This window comes from Coturnix japonica, chromosome 3, assembly GCF_001577835.2.
Source record: "Coturnix japonica isolate 7356 chromosome 3, Coturnix japonica 2.1, whole genome shotgun sequence".
Taxonomy (NCBI): domain Eukaryota; kingdom Metazoa; phylum Chordata; class Aves; order Galliformes; family Phasianidae; genus Coturnix; species Coturnix japonica.
The window spans coordinates 19,073,265-19,097,502 of record NC_029518.1 but is presented as its reverse complement, the minus strand read 5'-3'; the positions used below and the strand labels follow the sequence as shown (position 1 = coordinate 19,097,502).

At 42.0% G+C, this 24,238-nt stretch overlaps 1 protein-coding gene and 1 long non-coding RNA gene across 6 annotated transcripts in view; one reads left to right on the top strand and one right to left on the bottom strand.

The window, feature by feature from the left end:
* The window catches only part of RPS6KC1 (ribosomal protein S6 kinase C1), a 79,610-nt gene extending 60,459 nt beyond the window's left edge, over positions 1–19,151 (top strand). For 4 of the 5 annotated variants that reach the window (XM_015857287.2, XM_015857289.1, XM_015857290.2 and 1 more), the window contains 5 exons: positions 1,376–2,953; positions 3,225–3,314; positions 14,162–14,244; positions 15,063–15,158; positions 18,258–19,151. In XM_015857287.2, the coding sequence (XP_015712773.1) occupies positions 1,376–2,953; positions 3,225–3,314; positions 14,162–14,244; positions 15,063–15,158; positions 18,258–18,368 (1,958 nt within the window). In that variant the 3' untranslated portion in view covers positions 18,369–19,151. The remainder of the gene's footprint in view (positions 1–1,375; positions 2,954–3,224; positions 3,315–14,161; positions 14,245–15,062; positions 15,159–18,257) is intronic. The other variant, XM_015857288.2, reaches the window with a different exon arrangement.
* Positions 6,919–15,055, bottom strand: LOC116653141. The gene is made up of 2 exons (XR_004306541.1): positions 14,647–15,055; positions 6,919–11,995 (listed from the first exon to the last, which is right to left on the bottom strand). It is a non-coding gene; the product is annotated as an uncharacterized LOC116653141 (long non-coding RNA).
* Positions 19,152–24,238: the final 5,087 nt, after the last annotated feature.

Here is a 24,238-nt window from a genome sequence, read left to right as displayed (position 1 = left end):
TTTTTAATATATTTAGTTTTACCACAACCACAGAGATATCTTTTTTCCCTTAAAAAGAAGCCTTGTCTTAGCCAGGGGGATGGAGAGCAAGAAAACTCCACATTATATTATTCAAATGCCTTTTTAAAGTATCAAGGGTTTTTTGCCTTTGATAACTTAGTTTTGAAATACCTGGAAATATATAAAACTGTTCCTAGGCAATGAAAAATACTTTCTTCTTTCGTTGTCCTTTTTAAAGGAATTTTGCCTGATAAGGAGAGTGCTTAAAAATAACTATTAAAGCCTCTATTTTGGAAAAACATAATACAAATCTCTGTTTTACCCAAAGAAGTTTTTTAAAAAAAAAAAAAAAGGCAAAAAAAAAACCCACACCAAAAACTTTGCAGGTGCCCAGCGGGCTGAATATTTATTCTTTTATTCTACAAAGATTGTTTGAACTGTACTTTCTACAATTTTTATCAATTTTTTGAGCTGCAATGTCTTGACTTTGCATTTTTTCCTTAAGTTAGTAACGGTGGTTCTCTCGCTTTTCAAAGACAAATTCTTTGCTGCGCGCAAAAGATGCAGCAGTAACTTCTTGATTCATTTTTCTCAACTTGTGTTTTGCAATCTGTAGTCATTCTTATAAATGTGTGGTGTTTGGAAAAGGAGTTTTAGTGTGTATTTTTTTTACAAGTCACAGTGACTTTTGGAGCTCTAATTTATTTATTATTTTTAGAGTTTTTGAGATGAAGATGCTGTTTTACTCATATAGCTTAAAATATTGAAAATGGTTGCTTAGTGAAGCAAGGCATAAAGGCCTGACATTAGAGGCAGAAATTCATCTGCATTTAACTAAAAAAATCAATTTCTTCAAATAAAACAGATCCTTCACATACCCTACTAATACGAGGCATTTCCCTTCCCCTCACTGAACTCATTAATCAGTAGTTTTCAGTCTTGTCTTCCCTGATGTTGCTTATGAGCTTGGAGGTGTGATTCAGAACCTGCAGAACTGGCGATGGGCACTACTAAACCATTTGATCTTTCCTAGTTTTTGCTTTCTTTTGAGACAGCAGATGGAGAGAGCAGTCGCCACCGTGCAACTTGAGACAGACTCTGAAATGAGACTTTACTGAAGGTTTTATTTTTTTATTTTTTAAAAAAAGCTTAATCTCGGATGCAGCTATTTAAATATTTATGTATTAATACAAATCCACTTGGAAAGCAAGTTGTGGTCCCTGTAATTACTTCCTCCTGAGGAAGTAGATCCAACCTGCTGTATGGGCTTAAGGAGAGAGCGTATTCTGTCAATACTAACATATTCCTGTACCACTGTTAAACTGATTCTGTTCAGAGTGATGTTAAGAGACTTCTACCTCTTCTTTTTTTACAGGAGGAAAACTGTGGTCGTATGTCAGTAAATTCTTAAACACGAGTCCCGAACAGAGCTTTGAAATTCCCGAGCCCAGAACATTCAGTTCGACTAAAATTCACCTGGAGCGACCGACGCCAAGCCCTAAAGAAATCAGTAGCAGCACAGATTCCAGAGAAAGCTATGGGGAGAACATGCTGAAGGTGGTCCCGCTGAGGAGCAGCCTGACGCCGAGCTCTCAGGATGACAGCAGCAACCAGGAAGATGGACAAGAGAGCTCAAAGTGGATGGACTCAGCATCCAGCTCAGAAGAAGAATGCACCACGAGTTATTTAACGTTATGTAATGAATATGGGCAAGAAAAAATTGATTCTGGCTCTCTCAATGAGGAGCCTGTGCTTAAAGTGGAGAGTCAAAGTCTGAATATTAAAGAGAAAAGTTCTTTACAGAAATGCACTGTTGTTAGCAGCGATAGTTTCAGCTCTCAGGTTCCATCTCAGGAACTAAAGCTTTTCATTGATGATGCTGAATCAGAAATAGCTAGTCCTACTAGGATATTGGACTCTCTAACCAAATCAAAGAACAGCCCCATGGAACTGTTCAGAATTGACAGCAAAGATAGCGCTAGTGAGCTTCTGGGACTGGATTTGGGAGAAAAGTTGTATAACCTGAAATCAGAACCTTTGAAGCCATTGTTCTCTGTGCCGGGTCGTGACAGAAGCTTGGATGCCCTGGAGAACAAAATGAGTGTGAGAGCTCAGGACACTGTAAGCAGGGGTTCAAACGACTCCGTGCCAGTTATCTCGTTTAAGGATGCTGCACTTGATGATGTGAGTAGTGTTGATGAAGGAAGGCCTGATCTGCTGATAAACTTGCCCGGTATGTCTGATGCAACTGAGGAAGCAGCAGCATCAAGGCCTGCCAAGTTTACAAAAACTGATGTGGATGTCTTGGAAGTAAAATTATTGGAAACACCCGATGTCTTACAATTAAATAGTTCTGCAGAACAATGCAAAGCATTTAATCAGGAGCCAAATCACGTGACACCAGAACTGGGTGATCCTTCCCCCAAGGAAGTAAATGGACAAAGCGGTGTCACTCAGGGAGCTCTCGGGACCCTCTTTACTTCTGACCCAGAGGTAGGTAGTTCAGAAGACGGGGCTCTGTTTCAAGGGCCTGGAGCCTGCTCCGTAAACATGACAAGCAAAGAAGAAAGTGTGTATGTTTCCAACCTGCTCTCAGGTGCTCAAGATGTTAGCTTGGACAGAGACGCAGTAAGAAACGAAGCAGTGTTGCTGTTTTCTGATCAAACTGAAGACTTTGGGAAAGAGGAAACAAACCAGTCTTTGTTACCAGCAGCTGAAAGTGAACAGACAGCACCAAAGAGGGAAGACAAAATAGCAGTAGCAGGGGAGAAGGATATACACCAAATTTTTCGGGACCTTGATGAAAGATTAGCGATAACCTCCAGGTTTTATATCCCAGAGGACTGCATTCAAAGATGGGCAGCTGAAATGGTTGTAGCCCTTGATGCTTTACATAGAGAAGGAATTGTGTGCCGCGATTTGAACCCAAACAACATCTTATTGAATGATAGAGGTCAGGAACTTTTGCAAATGCATTTCTTTTTATTCGCTGTTGCTTCCAATTAACTGAGTAGGCGTTTTATCTTGTAATTAGTATCTTCATTTCCTGTCTAGAGCTTCATTATCAGTGCAGCAAATTCACCCCCAGTAATAGCTTCTAGTACTTAATGATGCCATTATTCTTAATGATACTGTTTTTAGCTACAAAAGGAGTAATTACAGTTCACTTCTGCAGAAAATGGAAGGGAAAAATGTTTTGATTTCTCCTGTCGTTTTGTTTTTAGGACACATTCAGCTAACGTATTTTAGCAGGTGGAGGGAGGTTGAAGATTCCTGTGACAACGATGCCATAGAGAGAATGTACTGTGCCCCAGGTTAGAACAATCACCTACAATGTTTCACTTGGAAAGTAGATAAGCAGCCTGCATTTTCTCACGGAGCCTTTGTAACACAGAGCTTCAGGAACATGAAATAGCTAATAGAATTTTCTTTTCCTGAATGTCTTAAAAAGCAAGAGAGTAACTTGTAACTGCTTTATTGTTGAACTGTGGTGTTGTTAGAAAATTTCCATAAAGTGTAATTGCATCGAATGTCTTGTTTAAGGAAATTTAAAAAATGTTGTGTGTTCTCACAGTCATTTGTTATGTGTGAGTACATCCTGATAACTGCAACGAGCAAACAGGGGAAAGGGCAGAGTGAAAAGATGACTCCGTGAGCTTTAAAAGCACAAAAATTTATACATGCAAAGAACGTGGAAAAAAACATATCGCAGTTTGAAATACACAACCCTAATAGGCTCAGAGATGCCTCTGACATTTTTGATGAGCTACGGTGGGCTTTGAAATAGTTTAGAGAGCTCTTTTCTTAGAACTGCTTTCATCAATCGTGAGGGTGATAAAATCAATATCTCTTGGGTTTTTATAGCAAGGATGGCACTTGAAACTGATCCCTCCCTCTTTTCCTCTTTCCAGCTTATTTTCTGCTCTTACAGTTGTCTAATGGTAGTGACAGTTATAATCAGATGCTTTACTTATAACTTTGCAGTTAGAAATTTTATTGGTAGCTGAAAGAAACAACTTTTAGAGTTGAAGTAACTACAAGTGATGCTATTTACATTTTCAGTTTGTCTTTTCGGTTCTGAAATTGAAATGCCAGTGTATGCTTTCTGCTGAGTGCATGTCCTGGGTAGGCTTTGCAGCTTGGTGTGCAGTTAGTCCTCAAGCTGAGTGTGCAAATGGGCTTGAAAAAAATGAGCTGAAGCTGAGTAACAACTCAAGGCAAAAGTTGTGAACTTAGTTTAGTTTAGCAGGTGTTTGTTCTGTGACTTGGTTCCCCCAAACTGAAATACAGTAAGAAACTGCTCTTTGTGAATACTGGTGATTGTATGGCAACAAAAAAAAAAAAAAAAGAATTCCAGTTCTTGAGATTAACAGTAAATAAAAGTCAGAAGGGAAGTGGCAGGTACTACAGGGAAACAGAAAACAAATGCTTTTTTTAATGAAGGCAAAGTCAGCAATACTATTCTAACCTCACCCTACTTTAGTTCAAGAGCAGCGAAACTGAGGAACCCTTGATTTGAAAACCCCAGCAATTCTTGTGGCTGTGGAACAGAAACATGTGCTTGCCAATGTGCACTCTGTTGCATTAAAAAGAGGTGTTTTCCTGCCTCCATAACCCAAGCCTGTACAAAGCTCTCCCCAGTTGAGCTGCCTTAAAGATGGAAGCACGGCCTTTTCCCATCTTGTCACCATTAATGAGCTGTAAAAGTCAAAGCCTAATTTTTCTGTATTTTAATGAGGATCCAAAGAGAGGTGTGTGTGTGTTGTTTTTTTTTTACCCCCTACGCCTCAACCAGCCAACTCCTGCTGTAATTAATTACTTAGGAAGCAGGCAAAATAATATTTAAAAATCCCCAAATACAAGAATAAAGTTTTCTGTGCCAACATTGTTTCCACGTCCCAGCACAGGTGTGGTATCCATCTGGGTTTTTTGGTTAACTTCGTTCTGTGTGTGTAGCTGGTGAGCTGCAAGGCGAAGATCTGCAAGTGCAAGTGTTAGATAGATGCAGGATGGCAGGATTGATATGCAGCCGTTCATATTCTTTGTTCTTACTGCTACCTGTTGAAGTGCACGCGTTCTATTCTGGGTTAAGGTTTAATATGTGCACTTTAGATAACGTGTGCAGCTGAGGCAAAAATAGCTTTCTTATGGCTGCTACAAAACATCCAACTGTTATTAAGAAAGCTAAGTGTGCTTCATCCCACTGAAGGAAGGACTGCAGTCTTCAGAGATGAACAAGTGATCTTCACAAAACTTAGCCAGGCCATATGATTTCTATCATCGTTGGAACACGGTGAATAATAAAATAACTCCAAGTGAATCACCCTGTTGTTCTGATGCGTCCTGCAGCACACTGGGCTGTGGTGCCGTGCCTGCGGGTACCTGACCTCTCATTTCACTTCTAATGAAGGATGCCGTGAAACTCAGCTTGTAAAATTTTGCCTCTGTGTGTTTAGTTTGGTGTCTGTTTTCATCTGAATTTAGGATTGAGTAGGATTTGGGTGTGGAAAGCCTGTATTTAGGCATTTTATTATTTAAGTGCTCTCATTAAAAGCAAGCGAGAAAGGGAAGAAGTCTTTATCAAAACACTGCCCTTTAGGGTTCAGTGTTACAGAGTACAGATGATGACCCTTCTTGAGATGCAGTTGTTTTTCTGTATTAATTGTTGTGAAACAAATTTCATAGGCAGAAAAAAACAGAGAATGGACGTGGACAGTAAATAGATTTACATGGTATCTGAAATATAAAATAGGTAGGAAGTTGTATTGCAGTCATGTGAAAGGCACAAAAATGCATCTGAAATCATTTTATCTTTTTATCTACTAGGGCTTCAGGTGTTGCTCTTTTGCATGCGATGTAAATAGTACTAAGCAGCAAAGATCCTGAGGGCGTATTTAGGTTATTTTAAGGTGCTTTATTGGTTGAATGAAAACATGGAACGTAAATCCTACGATTTTGATGTCAGAATCTAATTTCTGGAGGAGGTTCGGATAGTAATGTGTTAATGCTGAAGCTGTTCAGACTCGAGGAGAGAAGAAGTTAAAGCAAAGGAAGGGCTCTTGGTTCAGAGGCAGCAGCCAGAGCCTTTCTGCGGCGAGTGGCTGGGGCTTGTTCAGCTCTTGTTATCCTATGAAAAGCAGAGAGGAGTTGTTAACGGCGTGTGTATAAAAGAGATTATGCAATGTAGGTATAAATTAACAGAACAAATGCAAACATTGTAAGTGTAGAAGTGTCAGAAGGACGGGAGAAGAAATAGTTTAAATAGCCGCACTCCATTTCCTACTGGCAGCGTACTTAATTTTGTTTGAAAGAGCAATTGTCGCTTTACATCGTGCATAAATTAAAAGCGGGGCCGGCCCTCGCAAGGAGTTGCACTTCTCCTCCGGGGGCGGCAGGTGGCATTGTGCCATTGGAGGATGGCGCTGCGGGCTGAAGGCGAGCTTCATTTGCAGCGACTCGTAGCATTTGTACTTGTAGAATTGTACTTGGAGCTCAGAGCCGTGCTGTGCTGCGCTGCTGTTCAGTCGTGGTGCGGAGAGAGAAGTCTCACTGCTGCGTGGTTGTGCTCAAAGAGCTGGTGCCGGAGCCGCTCCGGGACAACAGGGCTATCTGCAGATGCCTGGAAGTAGCGCCCGCGCTCTGCTTTGATGGATGGCCAAACTAAAGCTTTGCTGTGCACCTATGATAAGTCAAACGTTGTTTCTCTAACCCACGAGGGAAATGATGGTTTATAAATCATCCCCGTAAACTCAGCGCCGCTTCAAGTAAACCTGAGGGGGAGTCGGCCAAAAATAACGTATTCGCTTTTAAAGAAGAAATCGAGTACTCATAACTGCGGTGTTGTGCTGCACTAATGTGGTTAAGGTGACAAATGTAAGATCCACCTGGGTTTTTTTTGGTTGGCTTTCTCTCTCCCCTCCCCCCCCCCCCCCTTACTTCCACTTCTTTAAAGTAATTTTGTTTTCTGGGTGTTAAGTGCGCTGATGTCTGAATACAAAGTTATTAGCAGATCAGATGAGAATGATTCACTTCTGTTTAAACAGCCCTTTGCTCTCTGTGCCCCCTGAGAACTCTTATCGCCTATTTGTTCAAAAAGAAAAAAAAAAAAACCCACAAAAACTAACAGAAAATCCCTCACGTTATCCACCTGCCCGGTGGCTGATAGTATCAGCAGCGCGTATCTCTTTATCTCTTGGTTAATGTGCCTAGGTATTCTGAAGGGGGAAAATTCCAGTAACAGATTCAATTTACAGGGACAGAAACTTGAGCAAATGCCAGCCTGGCAGGGGGGCCATTATTCTGCGCTGTAAATAAGTTTAAAAAAGAAACAAACGCGCACACAAACCTGTGAATCAACATGTTTTGGACTAATTGAGGGAAAAGCAAGATAGATGAATTTTGAAATGCAAATGATTACCTTCTGTTACTTAAGTATTGGTTTTGTCATCTTTGTGATCTTAAATATAAAGTGTTGTTACCTTTTAAAAAAAAAGGAGTGGTAATTATATTCCTTTTTTTTTTTTTTGATAGTTGGGAGTTTTAAAACAAAATTGGTAACTTTCTTTTTTCCCAGAGAGCCCCTTCCTAGTTCGCTTGATACCTGTGAGAAAGGCTGAATTGCCTAAAGCCCCAGACTAGTCGAGCCTGTTTGCAGCTGAAACAGATTGTGTTGAGGATTCACTTACGAAGAGTAATCTTTTCAGTACTTTTTCAATCTAACCTGTAAAGCAGGATGTTACAGTGGCTTGCTGCTCTAACCTAACACATGAATTCAGTGTGTGAACGAGGTGTTTTATTTACACTCTCTAAGTTCTCTTTCCAGCAGCGAGGCGAGTTCTGTCCTGTCCCCATGGAGTTATTAGAGGATGAGATTTCAGAGCTGTGCTTTCTTTGGAGTCCTTTTTCTTTCTTATCCAAACCAGGAGTTTTCTCCGGATTGTTTTTACTAAGAACTGGAGGCTCATTGAAATTGTAAAGCCAAAGTGAGCTTAGCTTCATGAAAATGTAAGTCTAAAACTGGCCATCAGTAATGCGTCATGTTAGTCAGATGCTTTCACAAGCTGTGTGCTATAATCAAGCCTTATTTACACAAGCTAGCCTTCACAGAAGCCTGCACAGAAATCTGTGGTATATTTGGTCAGATCTAACCTGGTACTAATTGTACACAATGGGAAACCTAGCTAAAAAAAGAAGGCTTTGCAGGTAAATGATTTTACCCCAAACAGACCAGTACGTTTCAGTGCTCAACCTGATTTTCACACTCCCAAATTGTCTACCTGTAGATAATTGAAAATACAGACACGAAGTGCAGCTGATAACCTAAAACATATGGCATTGGAATTAAAACTGCTAGCGTGCTGTTATTAGGGTGAATGCTATAATTTTTATTTACTGAAGAAAGCAAAGAATGGTCTGTCTCTATTTACCAAATAGATATCTGATGTTGGAAAACCTGCACGTTATGTGTACGTGTTTTGCAGTAGGAATTTGCAAGCACTCATTACATTCTGCTGTTCTCTACTATTGCGGTTTAATTTGGAGTAGACTGTTTAAGAAGCAAAATAGCCGTGGTGGATTAAAGTGCCATTGACCCTGAGAGGTGTCGAGGGGTGGGTTGGTCTCACGGTTACGGTGTGAAACTGGACTTCTAGATGTTATATCTGACTCTGTTGTTGCTTTTTGTGTGACATTAATGTTTCACGATGATCCTAAAGAAAAGAAAGGGTTGGGGGATCAGGGCGGATGAGTGGGTTCAGAGCAGCAAGTAAAAGGACAGGCTGTCTTGATTTTAAAAGCACTGACAGACAATAGGAAATGGGACTGAACATTAACGTGACAACTGTGTGGCTGTTGTGAATAAGGAGGAAAAGTCTGAAGCTGCAGAAAAAGTAATGATGATTGTGAAGCTGGGAGTAACAACTGTGCAACTGTTTGGGGGTATACAGCTCTCCAAAGACACCGGAGTGTCCCAAAGAGAACGGTATCAGCTGGCTGCTCCCAAAATAGCGAGCCGTCATAAGCCTGGATAAGGTAGTTGAAAGCAAAGGTTTGGAGAGGGCAGCAGGTATTTTCTGAAAACAACACGATGTGTCTTGGCACTCAGGTGTGCTGCAAAGTGCTCTGTGTGTTGCAGGTGAAATAGCTTTTCCTTTGGCTTCTGCAGACTCTCTAACTAGGAAGCAGTGAGATGTGCTGAAGCTGTTGATTTGTAAGAATCTAGTGTCTTAATCTGGCTGACGTGAAGGGCATCTAACAACTCTAGAAGAAACTGTAGTTTAGCTGCACTTGTTTTCTCTTACTGTCACGTTTTAATAATGGAGCTGAAAATCGAAGATAGTATAGAAGATGCCTTTCAAAAATAAATGGAGATAGCTGAAGGGTTAAATACCGTTTGCTTTCTTTTGTTAACAGCGGTACAAGGTTTCTTTGTCTCTGTGGCCACCTGATTATTTTAAGGGAAGTTTTAATTCCATCTTGGGTTGCTAAGAGGACAGAAGAAAAAAGAAGAGTTGCTTCTAATTTTTTTTTCTGCTAATGACGTGAGGAAATTTCTTCCAAAAAGGAATGTAGAAGCTCGTATGTTATTGAATACCTATAAGCTGAAACTTCCTATTTTCATACTTCATTTGGTCTTAGCTGATGTTCATTGGACTTGCCTCACTACTTTATTGTTTAAAGACCATGATAAACTTTTTATACTTAAGAGTAGATGGTTCAATACTGTGCTTTATAAATTGCTAAAGCATTTTAGGCAAAGCATTATGACTGCCTGCGTGATATATTATTTAGAGAGTGTATCTTACATCTTGGCTGACTGAATCTACATAGAGTAAATTAGCTTGGATTCATTTTCCTTGGTTCTCTGCAAACGCTTCTTTACATTTATAGATATTAAAATAAGATAAAATAGTAAGCTTTTAAAATTAAATGAGTGTAAGGTAAATAGAATTTCTGAAGCGACTCTAATGGATTTTCATGCAGTGCTGTTTATCTTAATGGCAGCAGAAGGGAGACTGTTGAGTCTGGTGTTTTCAGGGTGTTGGACAAGTCCATTTCCTCCTTAACGGTTCCAGACACCTGATGGCAGTTCAGATGGATGCCCTTGTTTCCCTATCAGTGCAGAAGCAGTACTTGAAGGTATGCTGTTTCTGCTTGAAATGCGGAATAAGGGAAAGGGATCCCTTGGCTATTGAAAATCTTATCAATCCATCAAGATTCAAATGCTGCCTCCTTAATTCCAGCTCAGTGCAATGCTAATCCTGACTCTCAAGTGTTTGGATAAGCAGTTTTTCCACATAGACCCTGTTTTCTCATGTGCTGATTTCAGGTCTTGTTCCTAATTGAGATGCATATTTGGATGTTACAATTTATCCTGCAAAGTTTGATTGACTTTATGTTCCTTACTGTTTGCAAGTGACCAGGGCTCAGTTGCCCAGTGAATTTCCAAGACCACCTGACTAGATTTAAGCCTGACTTCTTTTATTTTAGTGTTTGTGTGAGCTGGCCAGGAGTCCTGGAAGAAACAATTCTTAGGAGAATATGTTTGAGGGATAGTAGAAAAAGCCTTTGAAATCCTTCAGAATGAAGGGGTGTATTTTGGGTTAAGGTCCAGTGGAAAGAATATCAGTGTCAGTGTTAATAAAGGGCATGTGTGTTCAAAAGAGATGAAGTTCTGCTCTTCTACCCCCTTCATTACCCCAGTGACTGCTGGTGCTGTTGTCTCTGTGCTGGAATTGAGCATGTGTGCTTGTTGGTTTTAGCTACTGTACAGACATAGGCTGGGAAAGGAAGAGAGGGAAGTTTTTCCTTTTAATGAAGTTCAGTAAAATTGGAAGAGCTACCGGCTTCATTCTTTTCACCCTGCTTTTTGTTTATTCAGTTCAAAAGGATCTTGTATTTGAAAAATAAGAATATTTTTTTTTCTGCAAATGTTGTAGTGTTAGTCCTAGAAACACCAACACTGTGCATGTGAGTGCGCATGTTTATGTTTGTACAAATGTGGACAAGGTCCTTGATTTCAAGGTTCATGAAGTAAAGAATTGGCACAAATATCCCCATGTTCTTCACTTAGGCTTATGGGTCACTACCATTTATTGTTTAAATTACTCTGTTGATGGATTGAGATGAAAATGTTTTCTTAGTGAAGGCAGATACTGTAGTTCAGATTTATTGCGACATTAGAGCTTTAAAAAAAGCATATGCCCTGTGTGGTGTATTACATTAGCTGGCTACTCTGTATCACTTGAAAGCACTTCATAATCTATAGTTTCTAAATTTTCCTATGATGTGTCGCTGAGATAAAATGCAGTAATATTGATGTGATATCCTGAACTTAGGATTGGTGTACTGCATCAGAAGTGATGTGACCTCTTCAAAGTAAGGGAATGTAAACAACGCATGTTTATCTGTAGTATTCACATTGATTTTTGTGTTTTTATTTTTAAGGAAAACATCCATGCAAGGAAACTGTGGGACCTAGGGAAAGCAGCAGGCAGTGGATAGAGGGAGAAAAGTGGAGCTAACATTTAGTTTTTGTATAAAGCATATTTAGATGTTCCTCTCAGCTGGATTTTCCATGTTCTCTTCTGTGTTGGTTTAGATGACTTATCACAGAGCCGTTTCTGTTCTCTGCATGAGAACCCAGCCACAGACTTTCCATACATCCAGCCCGCGCAGTTTGGCCATTCTCTTTTTATCCCAAATCTGTTGTTTTGTCACAGATAAGAGGGATGGAAGAGTTCAGAGCTCTTCTTGCAAGAGTTCTGCAATGATGTTTATTTTGGCTTGGTGTATACTGGAAGTGCTTCTGTGGTTAAAAGCATGGGTTTGGATTTTGGAGAAGCAGATTCTAGTTTCCTTCTTGTCTCTTATTCTTTGTCCATTTACTTGATCAGTGAGGTAGGGCTACATCAGCTTCTTGTGATGAGCAGTGTGTGTTTCTATGAGGAGCGCGCTCTAAGTCAGATCCTCCAAGGAACCGCATCAGCACCTGCAACTGCCAACATGAAAGGAAATAAGACCAAACATCAGAAATGAATTTTCTATAGTATTTCGTTTCTATGATCAGAAGGACAAATTTTTCACTCATGGCTTTATTATGTATTTATTTATTTTCGACTTAACCTGTGACAAAGAGATCCATCCCCTTTAAATGTTAGTTCTAAGGTTCCTTTGGTGTCATTGGGGAGGAACAGACTATCTCCTTTTGGGGCGTTATGTTAAAATTCAAGGCACGTCGATACGGGGAGGTTACTGGCAGTATGGGAGCTGAGCATGTAGTGATCAGCTGTAATGAACTCTTGGCTTTAATGTTCTTATCCTCGAATAATTCCGGAATTGAACTTATAAAAAGCATTTATTTGTTTGGAAGACACAAAGGAAGGAAAACTCTGAAGATGCCTGAAGTGTTTGTCCTTAGTTTTTAGTTTTCACATTATACTATTTTTGAATGTACAGCATTGGATCATTTAGCACTAGGAAATCACGCTCAGACTGGAAAAGCATTTCTACTGAATAGGTTCTACTGGGAGATGCTATAAAAACCTTTTACCAGCCATTTAACATAGAAAGGCCTGAGGGTTTTTTTTTCCCCTTCTTTTTTCAGACGACAAATGTCACAAAGGTTTCTCTTTCTAAAAAAAAATTAAACTGTAGGAGCAGATTTTGATTCTCATATAAGTTGTCTCGACTTACACTGAGATTATTTAGATGCATGCCTGGGATCTTAAAACATGTAAGTACAGTTGGACTAATAAGTTTGTCACGTGACTGCCGTTATATATTTGTAAGTGTTCCTCAGTACTGATAGAAGTATTAGTCTATAAGGAGTGGGATAAATGCCAACATCTGGCAACTTTACGCTGATATTTTGGAAAGTCAAATGCCATTAACTGTACAAAAACCTTTTCACTGTGAGTGACGTCCTACCTAAAGAAGCAATGTCTGATCCATCCTTCTGTGCCTCTTGCAACAGCGACCTCAGATTCATCCTTTGAGGTCCTGAGCATCTCCCCTCAAGGGAGCCTTCTGCACACCCCCTGCTCAGCATGTTCACCTCTGGGGAAGCTCTGGGATGATGGTGTTCCTCTCCCTGATGCTGGAGTCTGACTCACCTGTAGCTCTCCTTGGCCATGCTCACACTAAGCTCCCTAAAGTGATGAGCAAGATTTTTCTAATGCGCCGCAATGCTTTTCACAGTGATGGCTGTGTGACTGTATGCTAATCGGTGTCCTCTGTTGGGAATCTGGTGTGCCTTTTGCCACCAAATCTGTTTCAGTACAGCTACTGCATCTTTGACAGTCAAAATGAAGATTTCCTCTTCATTACAATCTGTTTTTCTGACTGAAATAGAACAGACTGCATGGTGTGTTTGTATTTAATATTTTTTGCAGCTTAAAGCCTGAGTCATTGAAGGCCAAGTTTGCTGCATGCATGGTGCTCTTATACATACAATGGCTGACACAAGTCCCACCTCGCCTCTCTGCTACTGCTTGCTCATGGGCAGCAAAAGATGGCATTAGATTCTTGCTGGTTGCTAGGGAAAACCTTTTATTCCTAGGTAGCCAAGGTGAGCTCGGGCTGAGCTGTAGCAGTGCATTTACTGTCCATTTCTAGGCTATGTGAAGTAGATTGAGCATCTCCATCTAGTGCTCAGCAGACAGGAGGCTGTTGTGAGCAGCCTGCTATGGTGATCACAGCACAGAGAACGGGTTGGCCATGAGATGAATCCTGCCCTCCAAGACAAAATTAAAGCACACAGTTGACGATTATAAACTCTCTTGTATTGCTTTTATGGATGCCTCAGGTCAAACTTGCCAGTCTAGCTCTTCTAAACAGAGTAAATTCGGTAAATGTGTTTTGCTTTACCATCTGTCACTGTCCAGTTTCAGTGTAGCAGAATCCTAACCATAATTCCTAAAAGTCTTGAAAATGCCTGTGTGTGCAAGGAAAAAGCAAATTATGCATGAAATGTGTAGTGTTGCTGTGTTTGAACAATGCAATCTGTAGGTGGCTAAAGGGCTAACTAAATTGCAGGCGTAATGAAAGCTCTGTGGTATTTAGTATATGTTCTGTCAGCATTAAACAGTCACCTTGTAAATATATGTTAATTTTGAAGGTGTGGATGACCTTTTTAATATTAATTGAAATGTCTCATGTTTAGAGGTTGGAGCTATCCTAGAAGAGACAGAAGCCTGTGACTGGTGGAGCCTGGGTGCCATTCTTTTTGAACTGCTCACAGGGAAGGTAGGGGGCAAGTTACATTATAAAACTGGCATGCTGGACAATAGTTTCTCACAGGTGGTTTGCCCAGTTTTGGTTTTCTTCCTTTTTGTACACAGATGTGCTTTGCATAGCAGAGTATCCTTGCTCTGCTATGTCTTCATGGCCAGAGAAATTAAGCATACTTAAGCTTCAGAATTACTCGATAAAGCTGCATCAAGCCCAGGACTGGAAAAAATAACCAAAAGCAATGCTGTCCTCTCAACCACAATAAAATCAAAGCTCTCTAATAGCACTCCTGAACATTTAATACTATTTTTGACCTGACAGATATCTTTGTTTCAGCACTGTTCTCTGGGATAGTTTAAAAGCTGTGTGTTGCAGTGACGTATTAATTCAAGCCTGAGCAGACTCCTGGTGGATTACCTGCCCTGGAGGGTCTCAGGCTGATGTGGTGATGCAAACTTATCTCACATTGAAACAGGAAGGTACCACCACGTCTAAGGAATGCTGATTTCAGTATGTGAAGGCAGGGCGCTTGGCCAAATTGAACTAGTGGCTATTTGGCAGTTCCATGTGAGGAAAGAAAAGTTCACCAGATTCCAAAACTTTTCAAGTTTGAGCAACAGAACAAGAGCATTATGATGTAAATGTTCTGATGGCAGATCTCTAGGGGTACTTCAGTATCTGTAGAGGCTCCTTCCAGAACCAGTACTCAAACAAGGAAGCAGTGAATTTTTAGCCATGTGTGTTAATTTACATGTATACTAGAAGATAATCCAGCACTACATTGTTTTTGAGTTAATAAATGTATCTGACTAGGCTTCTTTTTTTGTTTCCAGACCCTGGTCGAGTGCCATCCGTCAGGAATAAACACTCATACTTCTTTAAGTATACCAGACCATGTATCAAAGGAGGCCAGATCGCTGATTCAGCAGGTGATTATGGGGGGGAAAAATAATTTTCTATGGGTACACATGCAGCCTAGATGAATACTTATATATACCTGAGCTGTTCCTGTGGAAATTACTGTAAAAAGAAAAAGCTGCTGGATGGAATGTGGATGGGTCTTTTGTCAGCAATGGATGATTTTTGCCTGACTGGTTTGTTGCATCTGGAAACTTGACTTCTGCTTCCTGGTGCTTCTGTAGACAACCAGAGCACTTTGCTGTTTCTCCAAGGAACAAGTTTGGTCAGTATTTGGGTGCTTTGGCAACACCTATGGGTGGTACATGGCCGTTTTAGGAATTCTGTCCCAGCTATTAATGGAAATGTTTATGACGAAGTGAATTTAACTCAAAAATATTGACGCCAATCAAACAGATGGCTCAAAGTGCCATGAAACCTATAAGAGAATGATTTGAAGTATCAACCACTTGTTGAAAATCTGGTCGAAAATCTGTTGCTATGCTTCAGGAAATTCTGGGTGAAGGACTTCCAAGTGTGAATAGTCTGACTTCTGTAAGAAGAAGGTAACTGATAGGTTGGACAAAAAGCCAAATGGGAAACTTGAAAATACAGACTAACTTCTAGAGTGATACACCTCGTATTTTCATACTAATTAGATTTAAGTTGTTACAACTGAGGAAGATAAATAACTTGTCTGTATAGAGTCTTGACTTTCAGGTAATGCCATCTTCTTCCATGTAGTTAATTTTGACTTAACTGTGCAAGTGGAGCCTTGATCTGACCTATTCCATTTGAGCTGAGTAAATCATAGACGTGAGCTATGGTGTTCAGCTTTGAGTGAAGAATATCTGGCTAGTGAATACGTACTAAATGACATCTCTTAGATGAAGATCTGAACAGAAAAAAAAAATGGAAAAATAGTTTCTGAAGAAAATGAAAGAAGGACCTTTTGAATATTCAGCAAGTCAAAAGCCCTAGTGACTGATTTCTGGGCTTAGTGTTGAACAATGAGTGGAAAGGCAACCCGAAGTTTGAAGCTCCAGATCTGAAAGTGCTTTCACATGCATCTGTGTGTTTCTGGCAAGGATAGGAAGGGAAGTGATGAAAGAGAGTCCCATTTTTGTTGAACCTGCATTTATTTTGTTAGATGGTAGCAAACTGTTGCCCTCACCTAAAAGTGCATTGTGACTTAAATAGGTAAAGAAAAGCAAAACCAGCTCAATAAAGGGAATTCTTCCCTTCTGATACTGGAAATGAAGACAAACGAAGTCATCCAGTTCACTTTTTCCTGCCAATACAGGGCTGTTCTGTGCAGACTCATGTATTGCCTGTTCTCATATATGCCAAAGAGTGGCTTTTTTTTTGGCCATGTGGAATCTAATTGGCAGAGATACGTCTGCCAGTTTCAGATGTATTGCAAGGCCATAATCTGTTCAGAGGACAGTCACCCTAGTGCCTGTTAGGTTAAGCCTTCTGATGCAGGCTGGTGACGTGTCAGGTGGAGGTTCAGCTCTATGAGCTAGTAAATCACATTTTTGTTGTGTGACTATCCAAGGAAGCTGCCATTCATTTGTTGAGGAAGCCTTGTCAGGAAAAGGAAGAAAGCTCTCTTGGCATGGATAGCAATTTGTCATTGCGACTTTCCTTCCCTCCACTGCCAAGGTCAAAGCATCACAGAATAATTCTCTGGGTTCAGTGTTCAGCTTCACAGAGAGCTGTCAGTTGTCTCCTGCCATGGTTTCCAGTGCAGATGACTTCATTGTAAACACCTCTTTCATTTAGCCATTTCTAAGAAAATAGATATTTGTATTTCTGGTGCTCTTCTGAAAGGTGAAGTTATTTTTTATATTGGTTTGGTATTTTGTGCCCAGGGATATTTTCCAGGCACACCCAGACTTTGCTACTGTGAAAATATGCAACACGACTGTTAAATAAGTATCTGTTGCAGTTTGTGATGCATTGGATTTCTTAAGAGTAGAGATCTCTTGAAAGGACAGACTGCAGAGAGCAAATGTTGGGGCTTCCTTTCCCCCTGCTGGTACTTGTTACAGTTCAGCAGAAGGAGGAGGGACAGTGGCAGCATCTGCTTGTGCTGTCTTGTGGAAGATCTCAGAACAGCACCATTCACTGTCACCAAGTTACCTTTACTACGTGACATTACAATTGCAAATAACAAAGCTATCTTAGAATGTGTAAATTCATATGTTTATGGAAGTAGACTCACTTAGATGTAGGGCATTAAGATATGAGTACACATTGTTCCAGGAGACAACTGGGAGAAGTTATCCTATTAGCTATTGCAGAAAGAGCAAGAAAGAAATCGTGCCTTTGTACTGAGTGTAATTGAATAGAGGATAAACAATTCTCTGGAAGTGCAAAATATTTTTGTGTGTCTTTATTAATCTCTTCAGAGTGTTACCTTTGCATTCCCTTTTATGTGGATGGATATCTTTAAACAGATGTAAATATTGTGATTTCCTTTGCACATGAATTCAGCATGTGATGTATGACTAGAAAGGGAATGAGTTGCTGAATCTTAGGAAATTTCCATGGAGCCCTTATGCTGTTTTGTTTGTTTTGCTTCTTTAACCACCGGGATTTTGAGTTTTCAATCTTAATGCATTTGTAGAACTCTTTAAAAACTTTTTTTGTTCTTAAAGAAACAGAGAACTGACTGCCACATCCTGGTATTTTAAGCACAACTTGCAACTTATGAAACGGAAAGTTACAGACCAGCGTGCCTGTTGTAGCCTTAATGCAGTGGTGTGAGCAAAGGTTAGCATGAAGCAAATGCAGTGGCTCGAGCTCTACAGATGTAGGCTCTGGCTGCTGTTCTCTTTTTAAAAATGAGGTTATGCTTAAAATGAAGTCCCGGTGTACAGTGCTTCAGGGTATTGCATGCTGTGATCAGTACTCTCTGAAGACTGTATCACTGAGACTCAAGGAAAAGAGAGTCTTCCATTTACTGCATTTTAGGAATTTCAAGTATGCTTCACACTCTTGAAAGTAACTCAAAGAGCAGGAAATCGGTGGGATGTCCTTTACCTTAGACCTTTACGGAACTTTTAAGCTGTTGTTTTTGTTCTTACTCACTGAATCACACATATATATTTTCTTTTCATATCAAGCTTTTGCAGTTTAATCCTGCGGAGCGTCTTGGTGCTGGCGTTGCTGGTGTTGAAGACATCAAATCCCATCCATTTTTTGCCCTCATAGAATGGGCAGATCTGGTGAAATGAGAGATGTGCTCGCCCTCCAAACAAACTCAGGTCAAGTGGACAAGTTTCTCTGTCACAGAACAACACCGACTTTCTTCCTTCGGGTGTCCCAAACCTCTGGACTTTCTGACTGAAGGACACTGGACCAATCATGCCAAAAGTGAACACTTTTAACAGGACTCACCGATTGGGCGGGGTGCTAGAGCTTATTTTTATGGCAACTGGTGGCAGTGTGTGTGTGCAAGTGTGATGAAACTGCTGCGTCGCATGCTTAGCGCTGCCAGACTGTCAACTAAGTGACAGTGCCCTCCTGGTGCTTTGTCTGGTGATGGAAGCGTCTGTAGAGTGTGCCAGTTGAAAATATCTTTTATACTGTATGTCAGTAGACCATTCCCCTATGCTAAGTGCAGCTGGAGGAGGGAGGGGAACAAATAATTTATTAATGGTATATGCTGAATAAAATACTAAAATGCTTTCTGCGAAACTTGACACGTTAAAAATTGTATATCCATTAAAAATTAAGAAAGCTGTTGCATAATATTGTGGAATGTGTCTTGGAAATGGCATATCACTTCAAACGGTGGAAAGAGCATATAAAAGGCAAATAATCCTGTCAAATGTTGTACTTTGTTGGCTGGCACTGTCTGTTTAAAACTCTTGACTCTGTTATATTTGATGAGCTACGTGTTAACGTCACTACAGAAAGGGAGACCTTTCCCTCAGCCAGATAAACACTGCTTTTGCAACTTGATAAGGAACAAGAAGACACAGTGCTAAATAAATGTATAGATTACAAAAGGAAAAGCTCTTCTCTCGTCATTGCAGCCACTACTTAGCACTTAGAGGAAGTGAAGTTCATTAAGTGCCCTATTTTTAACTGTTTCTTCAGGAAAAATCCTCTCTTGTGTTCTTGTGCTTGAGGAAGCTTCTGAACTTTCTGTCTGTTAATGATCTGAGTAAATCAAAGAGAGCCTTCACCCACTCTGCTGCTGGAGCAGGAAGGAGCCTGGGCTTTGCTCACTCTGAGTGACTCGGTGTCGTCTCTGAACAAACCCTGGTGTGTAAGATGTGGGAGCGAGCCAGCTGGCTGACCTGTTTGTTTGTTGGTAAGGTGCAGAGAATGGGAGAACAACACAAGGGATGCAGAATACTGTGCCTTGTGCTGGGGTTGCTGCTCATCAGCCACACTTGTATGGGTTCCTGGTGTACAAACACCGCACGCTGTAATGTTGTACAGATTATGGATCTGTGTTCTTTTCTAAACGTTCCCTTTGCTCTCTCTCTGTCTTTTTTAAACAAACAAACCTTCTCCCCAGCTTTATCCGGAGAACAAAGCCCAGACTGACCAGGCTCCTTTGGGAAAATGAGGTGACAGCAATGATTTTTGAATCGACTTTTTTTTTTTTTGAGGGGGTGGGGGGGAGTCGTATCCTTCCATTTGTATTTTAGCAGCGCATTTTATGAGCATTCCCCAAAGTGCATCTGCACAGTCTCCATCTGTTAGACACCAGGTCGGCGTATTGAAATAAAGTGGAAAAGGAAAATGCTTCACTTAAACAAAGGAAATCTGGAAACTTTTTTTTTCCTTTTAAAATTATTCCACTCCCCTCTTTTTTTTTTTTTTTTTTTTTTTTTGTTTCTTCCCTTTCTTGTGATCACCAGGCCAGCAGAGGGGCTGGAACAACACCGCAGGTTGTAACCAGGTCATCGGTATCACCGCCTACGGATCTCCATCCAAGATTACATCACTCTCAGAAACTGTGCTTCAACCTACCACGCTCTGGCTTCATAACAGGAACTCCCTCAGGTGAGCCACAGGAACGACTTCCTGCACCGAGAGGGTAGGAAATCTCTAATGCAGAATCCGAGCTGATGCAGAGCTTCCTTCCAGCACTGCCCCGGCTGTGACTCTGGAGGGCTCGTTGCTCAGGGGAGGCCTCCATCCCTCTGCCACCTGCCTTCATGCCGGCGGCTATGCCTGCTGGCACCACCTCATCGTGTTGTTGGTTCCATTTGGCTGTCCCACTGTGTTTGCCTGGTAATAACTATTAAAAGAAATAATAATAACTAAAGGGTTTTTCTGTGTTACCTTGAAACATTTTCTCGTTCAGGTTGTGCCAGTGTTGGCTGCAGGTGAAAGCAGTGAGAGCAAGCACAGCAGGACAGGCAGCAGAAGGAAAACGCTGCTCTAGCAGGAACCAAAGGACCAGTGACTCTCACTGATTTGGTTTAAGTAATGACACAACGAAATACTTCTTTTTCAAGTGCAATACTGAGTAATGAGGAAGTCTAGATGAGATGGAACAGGACGTTTGGTAAGACAGTTTGCTGTAACTGCACCTTTGCGATGCTGCCTTTACTCATAACCTTACCACAACTTCTGATAATGATTTTGCTAAAGAGAGCACAGTCTGGAGTTAATGGCACATTAAAAATCTTGGTTTTATATAGATAGATAGATAGATAGATAGATAGATAGATAGATAGATAGATAGATAGATAGATAGAAAGACAGACAGATAGATAGATGATGGATTCTATTTTTTGTTGATATTTACACGCTTTATTTCCTTTGTACCTAATCAATGGCTTTAAATGACTTGGGAAACTTTCTGGGTTATCTTCTCTCTGGTGCCTGTTATGAGGCCCCGTGGTGCACATCTCTGTTTTGCTGAGTGCTGAGGAGTGCAGCATCCATTCCACCTTCTGTTACACCTAACGGCTGACAGCAAAGCGAACCTGCCAGTTTGTTCACAGGAATTCCTGTGAGACGATGTAGAACAGTGAAATACACATATAGATTTTCCTCATCTATTTAGGCAAAGCAGATAACATGCTTCAGATGTCTGGAAGTGATAATTCATTGCACCCCATTCAACCACTGTTATGTTTTTGTCTCCTACTGAAAAAAATACTCAAAGAGAAAATATAAGAAGGCTCTGTGACCTTCTCTTTCTTTTTGGTCATCTCTGACCTCGTCCTTTTTTCTGACTGCTCCATCTCCAGCCCCCCTATTCACTGTCCTTCTTTGACCTTCTAAGGCCACCTCTTCTCTGACCTTTTCCTTCTGCTCCCGTCTTCACTTTGAAATCTCTTCCCTGCTCTTCTTTCCTGCTCTTCTTTGACTGTCTCTGGCCTGCTGTCACCTTTTTTTGACCCTCCTTGACCTTCTCTGCTTTTCTTGGATCTTCTCTGACCTCCTCTTGTCTTCTTGGGCTGCTTCCTTCTCACCTCCTCTTCTTGATCTTCTCTCTGTCCTTCTCTGGTTGTCTGCTCTTCTCTGACCTTCTTTTTCCCTGTGTTGTCCGTCGTTCTCTTCGTAGACTTCTGTCACCCAGGACCGTCTTTTCTTTGACCTTCTCCCATTTTCATTTATAAACTCCTTTATCTCTGCTCTGCTCATCTCTGCTATCCCGTTCCCTTCTCTTCTCTGACAGACCCTGGCCCGCTTTGAGTGCTCTGCCTCCTCTGAGTGCTCGTGGCCCCCTCTCCACCTTCTTTCCCCCTTCTTTGAGCTTTTTCAACGTTCTTTGAGCTCCTCCTGATCTCTGACCTTTGGCGCTGAGCTGAGTTGCTGTGAAGCACACCAGAGCCCCCTCATAACCTAAGGGAGAAGCTGCCTCTAGTGAAATGTAGGGGATGTAACATTGTTTGCTTTATATGGCTGTATTCACAGCTTCTGTGCTTGTTGCCCGGCTCCTCTATCTCCTGTGAAAATCACCTCTCAGACAGCAGTTATTGTCATGCTGACTCCCCGCACCCCTTTGGGATGCTGACTTGGCAGGGTTAGCTGCTCTGGAACATCGACTCGGCTCTTTTCTCCATTTCTAAACCTGTTCCTTGGTGCGTCCCCGCAGAGAAGGGCAGCGGGATGAAGAAGGCTGGGAGGTCAGCCTGCTCTAAATGAAGCACTCAGCATAACAACGCACAGGGAAGTGCGAAGTAAACCTCCAAGGGCTTTTTTTTTTGAGTGTGGTGTCATTTGTTTTTTCAAGGACACCAAGTAGGAAGCCGGAGAAACAGAAACTTCCTCTCTGGTGAGATTTATGGCAGCGATTTAAGCAATAAAATGAAAAAGTGCACTTGTTGATTTCTTGGCATCTGTGCTCCCCACGTGGATTTTGCTGTGAGGTGAATTCAGCCCTTTCTGGGCCGTTGTTTGGGCCATGTCTTCAACCAAATGTGGGCAGGGGCCTGGTGCAGCTCCGCTGCAGAGAGGAGCTTTGGGAAGGGGAAGCAGAGCCAGCTCCTGGAGGAGGAATGCTGCCTGCTCAGAGGGGCTGTGCAGCCGCTGCTGGATGCAGTGTCACACTGGCAGCACGGAGCCATCTCTTGCACAGCGGGGCCATTTGCTGCCTGGGCCACCTACAAGAGCGGAGCTGGAGAGCCCAGACCCAAATGTGGGGCATCCCCAGGAAAAACCTAAATTCTGGTGGATGGAGGAAGTGGTGGATTTGGTCCAACCTGCTAGCGCTGTGCAGTGAAACCCCCTGCACTTCTGCTGTGGGCCAGTGGAAGCAAAACTACATGCAGAAGAGAATGGTCCAGCTTTCCAGCAGCAGGCGATAGTTCCATGTGCTGCCCCAATGGGACCTCATGGCCTCTTGGCAGACTAGAGGCTCTCCTCCTCCAAAGGCAGCTCTTTCTCCATCTTCTTGGCCCAGGGACCTGTCAGGAGGGATTAGAGCTGCTGCCGAAGGCTGTGGGGGCACCACGATGGGCAGGAGGGCTGGGGATGCGCGTGCTGCTGGGCAGCAGGGAATTGGCAACCTCTTGGGAAGGCTGCAGGCCGGTGCCTTGGTGCTCTGTGAGATCCCAAGTTTGGCAAGTCTGGGAAATGTCCTTCTGGGGCCAATACAGTAGGCAAGCTGATTGGCAAGTGGTAAAGCGGGATAAAGATGGGTCAGCCAGGGAAGGAGCAGATGTTGATCAGCAGTACTCTGCAAAGCCTTGCAAGCCTCGTTCTGCTCTGCCTTGGAGGTAGCTGTTGTGCCTCAGTATGACCTCACTGCAGGAGCTGCACTGTGGCAAAGGACACAGCCACAAACCAAAGCAGGTCCAATGTAGCTGGACTAAAGGAGTGGCTCTGCTGGCTGCATTACCTGATGGCTCTTCCTGTGCCGCAGGGATGGCGGCTGAAGGGGCAGCTGGAGACAGTGGGAGGTGTCCCTAAAGCCTTACCAGTGCAACATGAGTTGAAGAAGAGTAAGCTCTGGTTTTATTCTGATCTCTTGCTTAATAGTTTTCCCTTCCCAGCTATGCTCCTCTGTGCCCTATTCTGGTTTCTCACATCCCTGAGCCATTTCTCTCTGGGGTATTGTCTAAATTTGTCCAGCTGCCTCTGTTCATGTCCTGTGTTGTGTCCTTCAGTCCTGGCCGCAGGTTTTCTTGCTCTTTTAGTGCCTCTGCTTCTGAAATGCTGTCCTGAAGAGCTGGGAACTAGGAGTGGATTATTAGATGCAGCTGTTATACCCACATAACGATGAAAACAGAGAGGATTGCTCCCACAGAATGAAAGTGCTGGGCTTGTAAAAGGGCTAGGAAATAGCTTACCCCAGAAGCATGTGAGTAATGAGAGTTTTATGGTGCCCAGCACAGTGGTGGGACAGTAGAGAAGAAGCCTCTGTGAGAGAGGACAGTGCTGCACTGTGATTTAGGGCCTTCTGCTGGCTGGCTGCACTGCGCCTGTGGTCCTGTTTGAGCACTGTGCTCTGACATTTGCATGCTCATAATCTTCCTTTATGAACCAGGCATGGAGAAGATCAGGAGCCAAGTGGTATATATCCCTTCTCCAGGCTTTTTTTTTCAAACCTTCTTCCCTGCTGCTCTGCCTCCTTCATTTCCAGCCCCAGCCCTGTTTGGACCAGTCAAGAGAAGTCCTCTGAGCCCAG